General features: G+C 41.5%; 2 protein-coding genes across 2 annotated transcripts; one reads left to right on the forward strand and one right to left on the reverse strand.

Annotated features, from left to right (window-relative positions):
• The first annotated feature begins 656 nt into the window (after positions 1–656).
• LOC125426276 (olfactory receptor 8G5-like) lies at positions 657–11,831 on the forward strand. Its single transcript, XM_048484537.1, is given in 3 exon segments — positions 657–1,583; positions 9,951–10,011; positions 10,864–11,831. Coding segments are annotated over 3 exon segments (1,956 nt in total).
• Positions 11,832–15,187: 3,356 nt separating this feature from the next.
• Positions 15,188–16,120, reverse strand: LOC125427016 (olfactory receptor 1020-like). The gene has a single exon (XM_048485968.1). The coding sequence runs from the start codon at positions 16,118–16,120 to the stop codon at positions 15,188–15,190; it is 933 nt and encodes a 310-aa protein (XP_048341925.1).
• Positions 16,121–18,814: the final 2,694 nt, after the last annotated feature.

The raw sequence follows: 18,814 nt of genomic DNA on the forward strand, positions 1-18,814 counted from the left end.
ATGATGATGATGATGATGATGATGTTATCCATTCAGTCATTCTCGACCCTTGGCAACCCAATATGCAAGCTCTTTCCACGTTTTTCGATTAAGTACTGCTTCCTTCAGCTGGTTGATGCTCATGCCTGTATCAGCTTTTATGGTATCCAGCCATCGTATTCTTTGGCGTCCAGGTCTTTTCCTGCCATTGACAAGATTGAGCATCATAGATTTTTCTAGCAAATTTGATCGCATCACATGACCCAAGTATGTAAGTCTGAGCCTGGTTATTTTCCCTTCTAGTGAAGTATCTGGTTTTATGCGGCTCAAGACTTCTGCATTTGTCATCCTAGCTGTCCATGGTATGTGCAGTAGTTTTCGCCAACACCACAACTCAAAAGCGTCTATTCTTCTTCTGTTGGCTTTCTTTATAGTCCAGCTTTCACACCCATAAATGGTTATGGGGAAGATGATGGCTTGGACTAGCCTGTGCTTGGTTTTGATGCTGATGTCTCTGCTTCTCCACATTTTATCCATGCTCAGCATTGCGCTACGTCCTAATGCTATTTATGTATATTTAGGACACCTCAAAAAAACAGAATATCAAAAAATAATGAAACAACCATGCTTATCTCCTTTTTTTCCTCTAGTGATCGATCGTATCCAGGCTAAGGCTGATGGAAGAAACAAACCAAACCACACTGACAAAGTTTATCCTTCTAGGCTTTACAACAGACCCCAAATTGCAGTTGATCCTCTTTGTGGCATTTCTAGTAATATATATTGTTAGCCTGGCTGGAAACCTCACACTCATTGCTCTAATCTGCAGTACCTCCCGTCTTCATACACCCATGTATTTCTTCATTGGGAACCTATCTTTCTTGGACCTCTGGTATTCCTCTGTTTACACTCCAAAGATCCTGGTGAACTGTGTCTCAGATGACAAAAGCATTTCCTTCAGAGGTTGTGCTGCCCAGTTCTTCTTCTCTGCAGGCCTTGCGTACAGTGAGTGCTACCTCCTGGCAGCAATGGCTTATGATCGATATGTGGCCATTGCTACTCCCCTACGATATGCCACTGCCATGTCCAGAAAGCTATGTACAGGACTGGTGACCTTCTCATATCTAAGTGGTTTTATCAATGCCACAGTCATCACCAGTGAAACTTTCACACTGAATTTTTGTGACAACAACATCATTGATGACTTCTTCTGTGATCTACCCCCACTGATAAAGCTCTCCTGTGCTGTCCCCAAAAGCTACCAGTCTGTGCTGTACTTTATTCTGGCCTCTAATGTTATTACACCTTCAGCACTCATCCTTGCCTCATATACCTTTATTCTGGCAGCCATTTTGAGGATCCGCTCCACTGAAGGGAAGCTGAAAGCCTTCTCTACATGTGCCTCCCATCTGACAGCTGTCACTTTGTACTACGGTTCAATCCTCTTCATCTACTCACGCCCTAGCTCCAGTTATGCCTTGGAGAGGGATAAAGTAGTATCTGTTTTCTACACAGTAGTGATCCCTATGCTGAATCCCTTAATCTACAGCTTGAGGAACAAAGAAGTGAAGAATGCTCTGAAGAAACTAATAATGAAATGGATGGCAATCTAAATGAATATTTCAGGGAAGATTTATTCTAGATTTTTTTAATTGTTTAAAATTATTAGAAGGATTTTTTCGCAACATTTCTGTATAGATTCCTTACAGTGTTAGCCTAAGCATTTCCATTGTATGTTGTTGTACTATTTGTGTCATTGTGTTAATATCTGGAATTTTCATTTCAATTATGAATTGGAGGTATTAATTCCAGATTATTTTATTTAATCTTTCTGTCTATGTCACACATTATGTATGCCAGTAGTAAAAAAACAGTATACAAATTTGAGCAGCAGCTGCATTTTTGGAACCTCATTGACCTTCAGATATACAAATAAACTTATCAATGGTCGATTCCCCACTCACAATTAGATGAGTGCTCATCACTCCAAATATCCAGGTTTCCAGCAGAACTCCCCACTGCACCAGCGCCAAACACACATTCATCCCGTTTCTGGCACACACACACACACACACACACACACACACACACACACACACACACACACACACACACACACACACACACACACACACACACACACACACACACCCAGCACGTGTTATTTTAGAACCTGGAAGAAAGTAGACCTTTTCAAAAAACGTGCGGGCAATCTGGAGCGGTGAGGAAGTGGGGGGGGGGGTGAAATCAGATTCGAACTACCCGCCCTTGTGAGTGACGTGGAGCCTCCCATCCAATCAGGATGCAATGGGCTGTGTGCGTTGCGCGCGTGGCCCCTTTTTTTAAAAAATTGCGGACCAGAGATCCACGTGGATCTGAGGCTATGTGGGGCTGGTTTTCTGACTAAAGAAATACTCCAAATATCCCATCCAATCAGGATGCAATGGGCTGTGTGCGTTGCGCGCGTGGCCCCTTTTTTAAAAAAATTGCGGATCAGAGATCCACGTGGATCTGAGGCTATGTGGGGCTGGTTTTCTGACTAAAGAAATACGTAGCAGCACAAGGCAGCAGTAAACCTTGCATTCACTTAAAGACGAATACATGAGGGCACATTTCCCTGTTTCTACTTGTGCAGGGAGACTTAAGTTGCATTTCCCCCAACATTAAGCCAGCAGTGTCTCTATGGTACAGTTGATTAAGTGTTGGGCTGCTGGACAAGAGGTTGCTAGTTTGAGCCCACCCAGGGACAAGTTGTTTTCATTTTATTTTAGCCCCTTAAAATGCTGGAGCAAGTCCAGTCCCTACTGTGCCACATTCATGATTTCAGGCATAAATCCCCACCTCTGGACACTTTAACCTTTTTGTAGTTGTGGAGAGGGGGGTGAGAGAGTGTATTTGTGTCTACCTTGCATTCGCTTGAAAACTACTACACGAAGATATGTGGAAACGGGGCTTTGTTTTAATCGCCCGTTTCCCCGTTCCCACATAGGGTCATTCTGCGCATGCTCGCAGACATGTGGATCTGTCAGTTTCAAAAAAAATTCCCACCCCAGCACAACGCAGCAGCCAATCAGGATAGCCCCTGAGCGGATCATGTGTTTGATCCGCCAACAGTGGGGACTCCTGCGTGGCTGCTGCATTTTCGGGAACAAGAGGGCAGAAGCTGCAATGGGGACCATAAAACAGTGCTCAAAAGGTCTCGAATTTTACCAAACCGGTTTGTATTACTTTCATTTTTGCAGTGGGGAATCGACCTGCAACAAGCTGTTATCCATTTTTAGTTTCAGGGGGAAGGAATAGGCAAGATTTTGACTACAGGCCGACAAGCCTCATTCTAAAGCAGACATATAGTCTTCAATATTGATTCTTCAAGTTGAATATTTTGAAGACTGGCAACTTTCAATAAAATTTGAATACATTTAATTCTGCCCCCCTTAGATTAGCTGTCATAGTAATACCATTGAGGTGGGGTTTTTTTGTGTTATCAGTTTATTGCACACAGTATTCTGCTTTCACTTAATTGTTTTTACTGATATAACACCTTTTTTTCATATCCACACTCTGACCCGTTCTGCATGGGCCTTGCAAGTGGGGTTGTATCAGCATACTTGCTGCAGGGCTGCATTAGCTCAGGCATGCCAGCACAGATCCCTCTTACCTTGTCTCTAGGCTGCCGTCACACTGGAGAGGCCAGAGGACATGCCCCCATGGCCATGGCAGTGCCTCCAGGGCCGGAGGTCAGGAGATGTGTCTCCTGGCCTCTCCAGAGTGACAGTGGTTGGGAGACAAGCATGCATGTAGGTAAGGGGGGTTCTCGGGTTTGAACCCCCCCATTCATGTCCGAAGCTCCGCCCACCCGTTTGTGGGTTTTAAAAACATTTTAGTGGTTTTTAGGTTTTTGGCCTGCAGGGGGCGCATTGTTTGGGCTAGCAGCACCAAACTTTCAGGGATTGTTTGGGGGACTCTCCTGATGATACTGTCTGGGTTTGGTGAGGTTTGGTTCAGGGGGTCCAAAGTTATGGACTCCCAAAGGGGGTGCCCCATCCTCCATTGTTTCCAATGGGAGCTAATAGAAGATGGGGGCTACACCTTTGATGGTCCATAACTTTGGACCCCCTCAACCAAACTTTACCAAACCTGGGATGTATTATCAGGAGAGTCTCTTATTGATACCACCCAGGGTTTGTGAAGTTTGGTCCAGGGGGTCCAAAGCTATGGACTCCCAAAGGGAGTGCCCCATCCTCCATTGTTTTCAATGGGAGCTAATAGAAGATGGGGGCTACACCTTTGAGGGTCCATAACTTTGGACCCCCTGAACCAAACTTCACCAAACCTGGGTGGTATCATTAGGAGAGACTCCTAAAGATACCCTGAAAGTTTGGTGCTTCTAGCTTAACAATTGCACCCCTGACAGCAGGCACCCCCCAAATTTTTCCAGATTCTCGTTTTAAATCCACCCTCTTCGGCATGGATTTAAAGGGAGAATCTGAGGTCCTCAGTTTAGAAGAAGAAGAAGAAGAGTTTGGATTTATATCCTCCCTTTCTCTCCTGTAGGAGACTCAAAGGGGCTTACAATCTCCTTGCCCTTGCTCCCTCACAACAAACACCCTGTGAGGTGGGTGGGGCTGAGAGAGCTCCAAAAAGCTGTGACTAGCCCAAGGTCACCCAGCTGGCATGTGTGGGAGTGCACAGGCTAATCTGAATTCCCCAGATAAGCCTCCACAGCTCAAGTGACAGAGCAGGGAAACCCGGTTCCTCCAGATTAGAATGCACCTGCTCTTAACCACTATGCCACATTGAAAGTGATGCTGTTTCAGGGTGGGGGATAATCCACCCCAAAACAGCATCACTTTCAATGTTGTTTAACTAGGGGCCCCAGATTCTCCCTTTAAGGTGGATTTAAAAGGAGAATTTGGGCTCTCTAGTTTAAATGCCATTGAAAGTGATGCTGTTTGGGGGTGGATTCCAGCATCACAGTGGCTGCCCGGCGGGGGGGGGGGGGCGCAAAACTCAGATTTTGCACCAGGTTCCATCTTCCCTCTATGCCTCTGCCCAGAGGGAAGGGGCAGGGGAGGGCAGGGCAGGGCAGGGGAGTCTGCCATCCCCGACCTCGGAGAGCTGCTTTTATAAGCGCTAGGTCAGGGGCAGGGCATGGGAAGGCATGGCCATGCGCTAGGGGCGGGTGGGGGTGTGGCCCCACCCCCGACCCCCCCCCCTAAAAAATCTATACCTACGTCCCTGGAGACAAGGTAAGAGGAACCTGTGCCGGAGCGGGAAAAATGCGAGCATCCACCTGGTGCCATTTGCTCAGCACCAGGTGGATGCCGGCGTTTTCCAAAAGATTCACTCATTGAGTGAGTCCGAAAAACACCGTTATGGGGGAATGCACCCCCAATCAATCAATGCCTGTTAGTCATGATGGATACTCCCTGCAGTACCAGAGGCAGTATACCTCTTTATATCACTGTCCCACCTGGAGCATTAGTATACACATCTAAATATTTTCCAAAATCAGACTTTTTCATTTATAACATTATTGTATGCATTTATAGAATGTGTTCAGTACCAACAAAAGAAATGGAAAGGGGTGGGATTTCTTTCTGGGCATGATAGGGCATAATCAAGTCTGCAGATTGTAGATCTACTTTGTATTGTTTACTTTCTTGCACATAATAAGAACTGCCAAAGTGTAAAATAAAACATAAAGAATAATATTACAGGGGGGTTGTGTGGTTTCCGGGCTGTATGGCCATGTTCTAGTAGCATTTTCTCCTGACGTTTTGCCTGCATCTGTGGCTGGCACAACACCCCAGTGATTCCCGCCGTGAAAGCCTTCAATAATATTACAGAAAATACTTCCTTACGTATATTTTTGGTAATTCTGTTTGGTAATTCTATTATAACTCAAAACTGGGCAAATAACATTTCTGCTTGAAAAGAAAATGATACAATTCATTCCTCAAACTTGGAAAAATGTTAACCACATGGCCCCATCCAAAGGGTGGGGCGATTCTGCCACTGAGAGCGGTGTGGGCAAATTTGCCAGCAAATTTGCCATCCCTGGGACATTTGCCCCAGCAGAGAGGCGAAAAGTCACCAGTTTCTTCAGTAAAGACTGTTCTCTTTTTTTCCTTTAATCAGAAAAGCCAACATAACATATACAGGAACCATTGACCCCCAGCAAATTCTCTCAATCACTGTGCTATTTCCCAGAGAAGAATGCAAGCAGGGCCCAAGCACAGAGGGGAAGGATATGCTTTACCAGGATCCTGAGCTTGTAAACCATTGCCATCATGTGGCTATTAATGTCACTTCAAGAAATAAAATCTAGATTTCATAAGCGTGAATGTTTCTGTTGATGTGTTGAGATCCTGTAAGGAGGTCCAAGTTTCAACTTTAATGGTTGTCTGAAAGAGATGGAGCTATTTCTTTTATGAGGATTAATGAGGGAAATCTCACTCCCTACATATGTATCTATTTGTCTGATCTTAAAGGTCCAGAAGACTTACAAAGAAGAGTTGGTATCAATCAAATAAACAGATGTCATTTTTGTGGGTATGTGTGTGTGCCCAATAATGATTGTCAAAATTTGACATTCCAGTAAGGGGGGAAAACTCCATCCAGCAGAACTGGAGGGCAAATTATGTAAGATAAATGTACATTTGAAAGCTTTGTATGCAGGAATATGAGTCCCCTGATAAGGGACTTGGAGATCACAAATCTTTTGAGAATAAGCTTCTAATCTTGGCATTCCTAATTCAGAAATCATTACTTCACTTCCTGAGGTAGGAAATCCAGCACAATAAATAATGCCTGGACAGCTAGGGAAATGGGACTTCTTTGGAATAAGCAGAAGAATACTTATTGGTCAAATATTGGAGTGGAAGGAAGCTTGAAAGAGAAAAGGCGCTCAGAAATTTTGAAACTTCTAAAACATCTTGGCCAGGTAACTGGGTAAAACCAATCACATCACAAGCTGTCAAAACAATTGTAGATCAAGTTAGACTCTTGACTGATTAAACCATGTAGTTGTCTCATATTATATAGATATATGGCACTGTAATGACATTAACACAGTACTATATGAGGCTGATTAGTACAAGGTCAGAAACTTGGTCTATCAAGATCAGTATTGTCTAGTCTGACAGGTGGGTAGGGATTCTTCTCATCAACAAGACTTTAACCTGGGGACTGAATCTGGAACCTTTTTCATGCAAATCAGATGTCCTACCATTAAGCCACAGCCCCATCCCATTTACTTAGAGACATAGCTATTTTACCCCTAGTCAACGTATACTATCTAATATTGATGTTGCAGCAATCCCATGGCTTTTTTGCTACTAAAATTGCTAATCACAGTATCTAAGCAACATCATCATGCTGTGACTGATATAGTTCATTTGCCAGTTATTTTTATAATTTGGAAATGCCTTGATTATGCTTCTGGAATGATCAGGATCAGGAAATACTAAATTGGACTACATGGGAAGGAAACTACAATTCTAGCTGAACAGAGTGATTTCCCAGACCTTCAGAGCTGACTGTTGTTGGAGATGAAGACTTCTACTGCAAAGAGGAAGGCTCTACTTAGTTCCTGTTCATGGTGCTGTTGTGCTGTTGCTAGTGTTCCTGCCTTTATTCTTCCTGACACACAGCAGTCAGCACTAAGAGATCAGGTAGAAAGAAAAATAGAGCACCTATACTTTTCCTAGCTTTGGAGAAACAATAACTGGCAGGTGCATTTTGTCTTGCAGGAGGGAGAAAACAGTACCAGGCAAACAAATCCACTGTCAGAATATTAAAGGTAAATGAGCCCTGCTTCTCCTGGTCACCTCAGCCAAGATTCAATGAGATTTTATACAGCAGATTTCCTTAAAAATTTGAGGTCTATAAAATCTGAATCCCAAAAATACAAAAAAAAATGATGCACACTCCTAAAGGGGATAGCCAAAAGAAGCCCTCCCCCACCTTTGCCTAAAAATGTTAGATACCTACAAAATGAAAACAGACTGTCAGATGGGGTTTTTTAGCTAACTCATTTTACAATAAAATATTTTAAACAAATATGCTAATTTGAAAAGGCATCCCATTGAACAGAGTTTCTGCTTGAAATAGTTAAGCACTCCCGTCTGTACCTCATGTGGCATCCCTTTTGTGGTTGTGGACACCATCCTGTGAGAAAATTCCAAAGGTTCCCACAGGCTCAAAAATTTGGGGACCCCTTTACTACATTTTTCAGCCAAATATATTAAACATCATCTCCTTAAAGCCAGTTAACTTAGGGAATTCCCTTCCCAGTGATATTTGTTTCATACCAGCAGGTGAAGATGTTTCTGTTTTGTTTGGCAATCCCGCACTGACCCTAACTAACACTCCTTTAACTGCCCTATGAGGATCAATTGAAAAGCTTAGAGCTGTTCAGCTTAGAAAAAAATGCAAGTCAGGGAATATATAGTAGAACTCTATAAAATTATGCATGGGGTGAACAGAGTGGGCAGGGGGGAGGGGTAACTGTGTGAGTTGGCTGAGATTACGTTTGCCTTCTGCTTTTGTATAATTTTGCAGTGTATGGTATTATCAGAGTTTATTGTACTATTGTTTTAATTTTTGTTTGGTTTTATTTTAACATGTTTTTATGGATTGTATTTATTGAAACTTGTGACCCACCCTGAGCCCTGTGGGGATAGGGCAGGATATAAATTCTAAATAAATAAATAATACTAGAACTCAGGGTCAACCACTGGGTTTCAGGATAGCCACAAGGACATACTTCTTCACATAGTTAAATTGTTAGACTTGCTGTGACAGAATGTGGTGTTGATTGCCAGCCTGGAAGGCTTTAAAATGGGAATGGATAAATTCATGAAGATGGGATAATCAGTGGCTGTTAGTCATGATGGGTATCTACTCCCTGCAGTACCAGAGGCAGTATACCTCTTTATATCAGTTGCTGGGAACCACAGGCAGGAGGATCCTGTCATAGTATTCCTAACTGGTCAGTCCAATGCAGCTGGTCAGTCCGTTCAAACACTGAACAGAATGTTGGACCTGATAAACCTTTGGTTAGATCAAGCATGTTTTTGTGTTTATATTTATGTGGTTCTGTATATAATTGTGTTTCATTGATTTTTTTCTAACTGATATGTGTGTGTGTTCTATTGTTTTTGATTGTACACTGCCTTGGGGACCAATACATTGAGTGTTAATGCAGCATGGAAATGTTTTCAATAAATAATAATGATAACATGAATAATAACTTAATATTTGTATACTCAACTATTTTTTTCCTGTCTTGCATAACAGGTTGGGACTGGGAGAAGGCAGATGGAACTCCAGAGTCAGGAATAGTTCGTCAGAATCTGGATGGCAAGTAGGAACAAATTCCTGTGCTTTCCCTTGCCAGTTTTTCCAAATATAATACCATTATCCAGCAATATACAAACTGAGTTGACATTGCACAAAGCAAGGATTCCTGAAGGTATGTATGGACCTAATCATGTATTGCTGGACAGTAAATAACAGTTAACTGCTCTGTGACAGAATGTAGAGCAGCAGTGGCGTAGTGGTTAAGAGCAGGTGCACTCTAATCTGGAGAAGCAGGTTTGATTCCCTGCTCTGCCACTTGAGCTGTGGAGGCTTATTTGGGGAACTAAGATTAGCCTGTGCACTCCAACACATGCCAGCTGGGTGACCTCAGGCTAGTCATAGCTCTATGAAGCTCTCTCAGCCCCACCCACTTCACAGGGTGTTTGTTGTGGGGGGGGGGAAGGGAAAGGAGATTGTAAGCCACTTTGTGTCTCCTATGGAAGAGAAAAGGGGGGGGTATAAATCCAAACTTCTCCTCCTTCTCCTCCTCTCTTCCTCTTCTTCTTCTTCTTCTTCTGCTGCTGCTGTGTGGACAATAAAAACTGTACCGCAAAACCAGATGTAAACAAGGTGTGGGTTGTGGTGAAATAACCTTTCCCTTGCAGGTATTTGCAAAAAAGTGTAACTTAGCAAAGTTAATGTTGAATTTGCAGTTTGATAGTTCAGGTAATTTTAGAATTATCCCACCTGCCTCTTAATTCACCATCATGGGGAGTAATTCTCAATAAAAGAACCGAGGGTGCAGTCATTGTTCATTTTATTTTCCTTCTGTTCATCAATTAGAAATACTTGCGTGTGTGTGTGTGTGTGTGTGTGTGTGTGTGTGTGTGTGTGTGTGTGTGTGTGTGTGTGTGTGTGTGTGTGTAATCAATGATTGCATGCATTCTCAAGTAAGTCTTTAATCAATTCTATAGTACCAGGGATTAAAGAAAAAATAATAGCTACTGGAGAAGAACATTTGAGCAAGACCTGAAGGCATTGAATATTGCATGGAAAAAGACTGAAACACTTGCCCAAGCCTGGAAATGCTGGAGTGTACTTCTTGCCCAATATGCTACTTAGCATGGGAGGATCTAACTAAGAGACTATATGCAAAGGGACATCACTAATTTTAAGGACACTTTACTAACTCATACTTTTCCATTCTTTGTAGGAAGCCACTAAGGACATCATAGATTGTGTAGATCCTTTCTTTTTCTTTTTGGTATATCCTCTCCACTAGCACCACTGGTTTATTTTTTCATTTGCGTAACAATGAACTCTCAGTTATAACAAAAGCAGATGACACTTTAAAAATACTTCTACTTGAGTCCTGTCATAATTTCCTAATGTGATAGTTGGAAGCAGCTTCAAGTAGAAACAATAATGTATCAAAAATAATTTTGCACTATTTTCCAGTGCTGAGAAGGAAACACCAGAGTTTGTGTCTGACACTAAGGTCTTGAAAGACACAAATGCAAGCTCCTTGAAAAAGACCCTGCCATCAAGCTCTACCAAGGACTATATACATTTTAACAGAACATCTCATCCTTCCATGAAAAATGGCTGTAGGAAATAGTACTACTGTCACTGAATTCATCCTCCTGGGCCTCTCAGATGATCCACAGATGCAACCAATATTCTTTGTGGTATTTCTGATCATCTATCTGGTCAATGTTGTGGGTAATGTAGGCATGATCATTCTGATCTCGTTTGATTCCCAACTTCACAACCCTATGTACTTCTTCCTGTGGCACCTCTCCTTCTGTGACATTTGCTACTCAACTGCTATTGCCCCCAGAATGCTGTCTGATTTATTATCTGAAAGCAGAATAATCTCCTTCACTAGCTGCACAGCTCAGTTCTATTTCTTTGCAGTCTTTGTAGATGCTGAATGCTACATTTTAGCAGCGATGGCCTATGACCGCTATGTGGCTATCTGTAACCCATTGCTCTACTCTTCTGCCATGTCCAAAGGTCTCTGCGTCCAGCTCTTAATAGGATCGTATATTGCTGGTACGACTAATGCCATAATACATACAACAGCCACTTTCAGTCTTAGCTTCTGCAGCTCCAACCTTATTAACCATTTTCTCTGTGATGTTCCTCCACTTCTGGAAATCTCCTGCTCTGACACCCACATCAATGAGATTCTGCTCTTCACTTTTGCTGGTTTTGTTGAGATGAGTTCTCTCTCTGTCATCCTTGTCTCTTATCTCCTCATCTTGGCTGCCATCCTGAGAATGCACTCGGCTGCAGGGAGGTTCAAAGCCTTTTCTACCTGTGGATCTCACTTCACTGGAGTAACTTTGTTTTATGGGACTGTGATTTTTATGTATCTACGTCCAACTTCTGTCTATGCCATGGACCAAGACAAATGGGCATCTGTGTTCTACACTGTGGTGATTCCCATGCTCAACCCTCTGATCTACAGCCTGAGGAACAAAGATGTTAAAGAAGCATTTAAAAAACTCATCAACAAGAAGTTAAATTCTGCCTTAATCTGAGGCGCGATATTAATGCTGAGCAGCTTTCTGAATATAATATTTAAGTGAAATTACTGGTTTAGTTTTCAGGACTGTTTATTTTTCATGTATAACATGTATAAATTGTTTGTTGGAAAATGAGTAAACTAAAGCATTTATTCAGCCTGTGAAGATAAATGAGAGAACCATGTAAGCCACCATGAGCTTCTCCAAGACAGGTAGAATAAAAAACGAGACAGAAATTGGGACAGGCTGAAAAGCTAAAATGGGCCTGGGAAAAAAGCACCTAAATGTCCTCTCCCTGCATGCTATCTAATACTAGATTCAGGAAGCTCCACTTACTTGGAAGAAAGCTTCTTTGGGATAGATCTTACTCCTATCCTACCACTCCACTGAACAAAGTTTTATATCATCCTCCAGCTTAAGGAATCTTCTGTGTACTTAAGAAGAAGAAAAATATCCTTGGAAGATGCTTGGATCCACAGTGAAGTTACTTCTAAGCCTATATAAAATTATGGTATTATACAGTTACTTCTCCAGAACTGCTCCCTCTGCGTCCAATCTTATGCATTATTACACAGAAGTAAATCCTACTGAATGCAATAGATTCAGAGTTAGGAATGTGTACCATGTTTCCCTGAAAATAAGACAGGGATTTCTATTAATTTTTGCTCTAAAAGATGCAGTAGGGCTTATTTTCAGGGAATGTCTTATTCTTTGCACTCCAGGGATGGGGACAGTCCATAGCATGGCATGTACAAGTGCCTCAAATACCCAGGCCAGCTGGTTCTATAGGTTGCATGGGGGAGGTGCAATATGGCCTTACTACAAGGCCACACCCCCCTTGCTAAGCCAGGTATAAGTGCCTCAGATGCCAAGGCTACATGCAGGGCTGCTGGCTCTGTGCATTTAAAAAGGCTGTCTTTTAGCAGGCTTGGTCCTGCCTTTGGGCTATCTTTCAAGTTATGGCAAGCATTTTAAAAATTATTATTTCTAATTGTAACGTAGGTTTAACATGTTGTTGCCACCCTGAGCCTTTCTGGGATGGGCAGGATATGAAACTAAAAGTAAAAATGAATTTTAAATTTTTAACAGCATACCCATGAGCCTTTGCTAAACATAGTGTGTAACAGACTTCCCTCTGTGATACACCTCTGAAGATGCCATCCACAGATGCAGGTGAAATGTTAGGAACAAGATCGACCAGACCACAGCCACACAGCCCGGAAAGCCCACACAACAACCAGTTGAATCCGGCCGTGAAAGCCTTCGACAATAGAAGGAATAGAGCAATTTGATAAAATATAGATTTAAAAAGCATGACTACTAGAGCCCATAGAGTGTGTTCTGCATTTACTATTGGCATTCCCCCTGTCTGATAACAATGCCAAGGGTTTTTTTCTGCAGACTTCCGGTATAGAAATAGCTTTGGGTCATCTTGTCTGAACTCACTCCAGATAACAAAGCTCGAGTGTGCAGTCCTGAGGGCTGCATAAGCCTCTCCAGATAACAGAAAGAGAGCAAAATGCTCTGGAGGTGAGCTCCTCTGGGTGAGATCACACAGAAAATACTCATGGAAGTGATCCTCTAGACTCGAGAAGCCAGAGATTAGTAGCATTGCCGTCTGGTCCAGCTTGAGCCACCAGTCTTCCTATGGAGGAAACACCCAAGTTGTGTGCCTCTGAGGAATGGAATGATGATATAAAAAATCAACGAGAGAAGTCCAAGCTTGATCCAAAAATCAGATCTTATTAAAAGGTATGCAATGATGAAAACATGAAGAATATAAGACAGAATTAAAATAAAGTAAAACTAAAAGGAAGGCAGTTTCCTCACGGCCAAACAACAGTGTCCTAGGGACGAAAAAACGCCATCGCTAGAGTGCTGTTCGCATAGGAGGCGCTGCTGCTATGCTGGCTGCCCCTGAGTGGCACAAAGACGCTGTTTTCAAGGCGCTTTTTTGAAAAGCGGCGTCTTCCCACCAGCACAGTGTGAACAACAACACCAGGAAGACATCGCTTTTCCTGTCCCCTCCACTGACCTTCTTGTCCAGTGCTGCTCTGGAGGGCTGGAGGGACACGCCCATGCCCTGGAGGTCGGAGGGCAGTGTAACCCTGCCCTGTATACCCTACCTTATGAATTATTGGATTTCATATTGTTTCTCATACTGTGTGCTGCAAAATGCCAGTTTCCATGTTTGTATGGGTGGATAGCAGAGTGTCCAAGCTGAAAGCCAGCCTAAGGCAAAACAATCTGCAAATTGTGCAAATCTATGAGTTACTCCAGGCAATACTATCTGGACATCTCAATTCAAGGACATGCATCTTTGATTATCTCACCCTGCCAGAGTACTCTGTTAGCATAATGGAGTCTGCAGAACTCCTGAGCACCACACCTCGTTAAGCTGTTTCTTTGGAAGCTCCTGATACTGTGCCTTTGAGAAAACATTTTCCAAACAATTGCTTCTTCCCTGTATTTCCCCCACCTCTCAGATACAATCTACCTAACAACAAGACCCTTTTCTAAATCACTCAAGCCTCAGCTAAATTTGAATACCTTTCATAAAATTAATTATGTGCAGTTGACTGAAGGCAGAATAAATAAACGATAAAGACTCCAGCTGAGAAGCCTAGGATAATTCTGGTATCACATTGATTGCACTGCAATAAGTTTCCATTGTCAGTTTAGATAATATAAAACTTCAATCATATGTCTTTAGTGTATTCTTGAAGGCTTTCATGGTCGGATTCAACTGGTTGTGAATTTTCCAGACCACAGCCACACAGCCCGGAAAACTCACAACAACCATATGTCTTATAGTCTTCTTTAGAAGAATCATAGGGTCTCATGCACATTCTATACCTAATTTAAGAGCAGGAAGATACCAAAGATTTCACCAAAGAAAATGTTGAAGGTTTTTTTCTACTTCAGTTCTACATCTGAGTTCTCTTCAGAGTCCCAATATTACCACTGTCATTAGCTGTCAGCAAATAGTAAGTCATAGGCAGTAGCCCATCCATTGTCTTCCCTGTCTAACACGCTCATGTTTTCTTCCCCAAAAGGATGGAATAAAATAGGTCAACAAAGACTAATGAGTAAAGAAGTATCCTGTTATCTCACCGGGAAAACTAGACAGAGAGATCAAGGGATAAAGCAAGCATGCCAAGGGTTTTGAAACAAGTGGAACCATTCCTTCGCCCCTCTCAGATACTTCTTATCCATGTTCAAATATAATGTGATTGAATGCTTTGACTGACATCCAACAAGATTTGCTTTCATGTGAAGTTGTATGTGTTTACTTTTAATTCAAGTTAAGTATAACAGCTAATGAAAATACAAGGAACAAAGATATAATAAAACCATTATATTCACAGGTTCTAGAAAATTGATCTCCCCAGAAATTTTCTGAAGGCATTCCTTACCTCATTGTTTCTCAGACTGTATATCATTGGGTTCACCATGGGAGTAACCACTATATACAACACAGAGACTATTTTGTCAAGGTTGTGACTTTGCCTAGAGCTAGGACGTGCATACATGACACTTAAACCACCAAAGAAAATGATAATGACAATAAGGTGGGATGTGCAAGTGGAAAAGGTTTTCTGCCGGCTTTTGGAAGAGCTGATCTTTAAAATGGTGGTCAGGATGCAGGTGTAAGAGACAAGTATTGTAACAACGGTTGTTATCAGATTGAACCCAACACACACAAACATCAACAGTTCATTGAAACTGACATCAGAACATGAAATTGCAAACAGTGGAGGGCCCTCACAATAAAAATGATTAAGGGTATTTAGTCCACAAAATGATAGTCTAGAAGCAGCAACTGTATGGACTAAGGCATTTACAATCCCAGCAGCATAGGCAACAGCTATTAGGTACACACGCTTTCTTAAAGACATGGTGACTAAATAGAGTAGTGGGCTACAAATAGCCACATAGCGATCATAAGCCATCACAGCCAGAAGATAGCATTCAGTGGTTGCAAACGCAGCATAAAAGTAAAGCTGAATGAAACAACCAGCAGAAGAAATTAGCTTCTTTTCTCTTAAGAGATCAGCTAGCAGCTTGGGGGTAACAGATGATGAATAACAAACATCGAGGAAAGACAAGTGGCTGAGGAAAAAGTACATAGGAGTGTGGAGCTGAGGAGACAACCTAATTAAGGCAATCACGCCCAGATTACCCACCAAGGTGAAGGCATAAACAGCAGTGAACATCATAAATAGAAGGATCTGCAGCTCTGGAATATCTGTCAGCCCTGTGAGCATGAATTCAGTTACAAGTGTCTTGTTTCTCATTTGCATTGCTAGCACAGGGTAAATCAAAATTAATTAACAGTTAGTATTGTTTTTTTCTTTAACAACTTGAAAAGTCACAGTGCAAGGTCTGTCTATTGTTGCTTCTTTCAGTTGAAGTTGAAGTCAAATTTTAATCCCCATGCTTTGCTCCCTCTGATTTTGGGTTGACATCTGTTCATAGTAAACTTGAGAGTTTAGAACCCACACCCCCAGCTCTGTTGCAGCTCAGTTTTGACCAAGCAAAGAAAATTCTAAACCAAAGACTTAAGGATACTGAATGCCAACTTCACCCTTCTAGATCGCCTGCTTTCCTGTTACTGTCCAGAAGTAGGCACATTCTTGTCCAGACAGCCAACTATTCCTCCTTAGAAATATGTCCACTCAGGGGAATAGAAACATCAGGACATGTTTTCTTTCAGTGCTCTTTTTACAATGACATTCATTTTAGGCTTATCCTTTCCTTGTTAGGGAGGACCCTAGGATTTTCTGAAAGAAATCAAATAAATGAGTTTGGCTCTGATTAAAGTTCTTGTTTTGCAAGTCAAGTAACCAAGTTTTGTGCATCAGCATATAAACTTTGTCACTGTCATAATATTAATTAAATTGGTTTACGTGAAAATGTTTTAAATGTTCCCTGTTCATTTTCTTTTATTCTATTGTATTATTAATTATATTCCTTTTTAATTATGTTTTGTTCATTGCTGTTTCTAAACAATTTCCCTTTAAAAGGTTTTATGAATGTATTTTATTTTTACCCTGTATGCTTATTTATATTGGCTTAAAGCAGTAAATAAAAGTAAAGTGAAATAAAGTACTGCAATAAAGACATAAAGGTCTTATATATTTGCAAATAATGTTTCTGAAAGAAAGAAAAAGATATAAGGGCCCAAGTCCAAGAGCATTGTGGGGAGATTCATGGATGATTGCTCAACAAAAAATGTTACTTCTTGCAGTAGGAAATACAGTCTCCACAATTAGAGATTTTATAGCAACGCTGCATCTAACAATATTATTTTCTAACTATACCACAGATGTATTCATAAGGCAAAGAAAGACTTCTTGCAGAAAACTAAGGCTTTAAGTAAATTATTTTAAATTGACTTAAACATACTGCTCTGGAAGGTACTGCATGGTTTTGGTGAGGGTTATTACAGGAGAATAGGAGTGCTGTACAGTGACATATGTAGAGTCACAGAATCACCTGAGGGTGTGTCTGGAGAAGAGATTCTACAAGGGAGGTACATCAAAGCAAACAGATAGGGAGCCAAAAAGACCAAGGAGTCTCACAGCTTATGGTACCAGTAGTCTGCAAGCTTTGGGAAAAAATGAACTCACCAAACTGAGAATAAAGGTCATTCTCGGTCAAGCACAACCTTCTCAACTGGACTGCTTGGAAACTTTAGTGAAGGAAAACCACCATGATTTCCTCCAGGCAGGAAAGAAGAATCAGAGCAAACTCAGCAAATCCATACATCACCTGCAAACAATACATGGCTGTGTGAAAAACAGTGCAGTCCTTTATTTATGACACATTTTGTGATACATTCTTTGTAAAGAGATATGTTCTGTACATTTGCTATAAGATAGTTGTTCTGCTCTTCCTCTCAGAAACGATGGCCAATATGTTAATACAGGTCAGGCAGCAGAGCTACTCAAACGCATGGGAATAATGGGTTTTTAGCACATTGTGCTGACTTCCACTCCTAAAGCTGATCCAGTCAAATGCATGCCTGTCAGTTCCCAATGAAGCCTGACTCTTTACGAATGATAAGGCTGACTAGATGGCAAAAAAAGATCTGTGCTGTCTTCAACAGCATGCATATGTTTATCTCAGCTTCTGGGCAAAGTGAATACTAGTCATCTGGCTAAACCAAGGGATTGAGAGAACTGAACTCTGACCTAAAAGGAGTCTCTTTCCCCTCAAATTCACTTAAAATAAGCAGCAACATATAGACTTACATTTCATGATTGCAGGCATTCATCACCAGTTCTATTGCATAACTTCTCCCTTTTCTTATACTATCACTACCTATTCAATTCTTCTTGGTTCATTAAAATAATTTGATGACTAATGCTGCAATCCTTTTCATTTTGAAGCAAATCCTACCACAGATAAAACTAGTTCAAAGCAAACATTTTATTTTCTGATTTTTGCATAATTATACTTGCCAGCATAACTACCACAGCAAAATAAGCAAAACATTCACACAAATTCATCTTATCCTAGGTTTTGTGTCCTCTATTTAGATCAACGTTCTCCCAGCTGTATTCCAGGCAACCTTGAAGGTCCTCAAGGAGGAAATCAGTAACATCAGACAAGCTGCTCTCCAAAACACCTTTTCTACCACTACCTACCTTCTTCTGCATTGAGAAGCCACAGGCAATTATTGGATATATTCAATGGTACACAGGTGACATTAGTGAAGCTCAACCATCCAGGCTAGTGTCTAGCATGAATTGAATCCCAGAAGGTGCCGAGGGATGCACCTCAGCCACTAAAGATTGTATGCCAAATATACATGTCAGGCAAATAGACATACCAGCCAAGCAGTGCAGAAAGATGGCCTTAAATGTAAAATATTTCAAAACAATTTCCTTTATATTTTGCTTGCCTGTAATTAACTCCAGATTCTATTCTGCTCTTTCTGCTGAGCTTCTGTGACTTCCTTTCTGAATAGTTCTTATTCCATAAAATTTTAA

This window comes from Sphaerodactylus townsendi, linkage group LG02, assembly GCF_021028975.2.
Source record: "Sphaerodactylus townsendi isolate TG3544 linkage group LG02, MPM_Stown_v2.3, whole genome shotgun sequence".
Taxonomy (NCBI): Eukaryota; Metazoa; Chordata; class Lepidosauria; order Squamata; family Sphaerodactylidae; genus Sphaerodactylus; species Sphaerodactylus townsendi.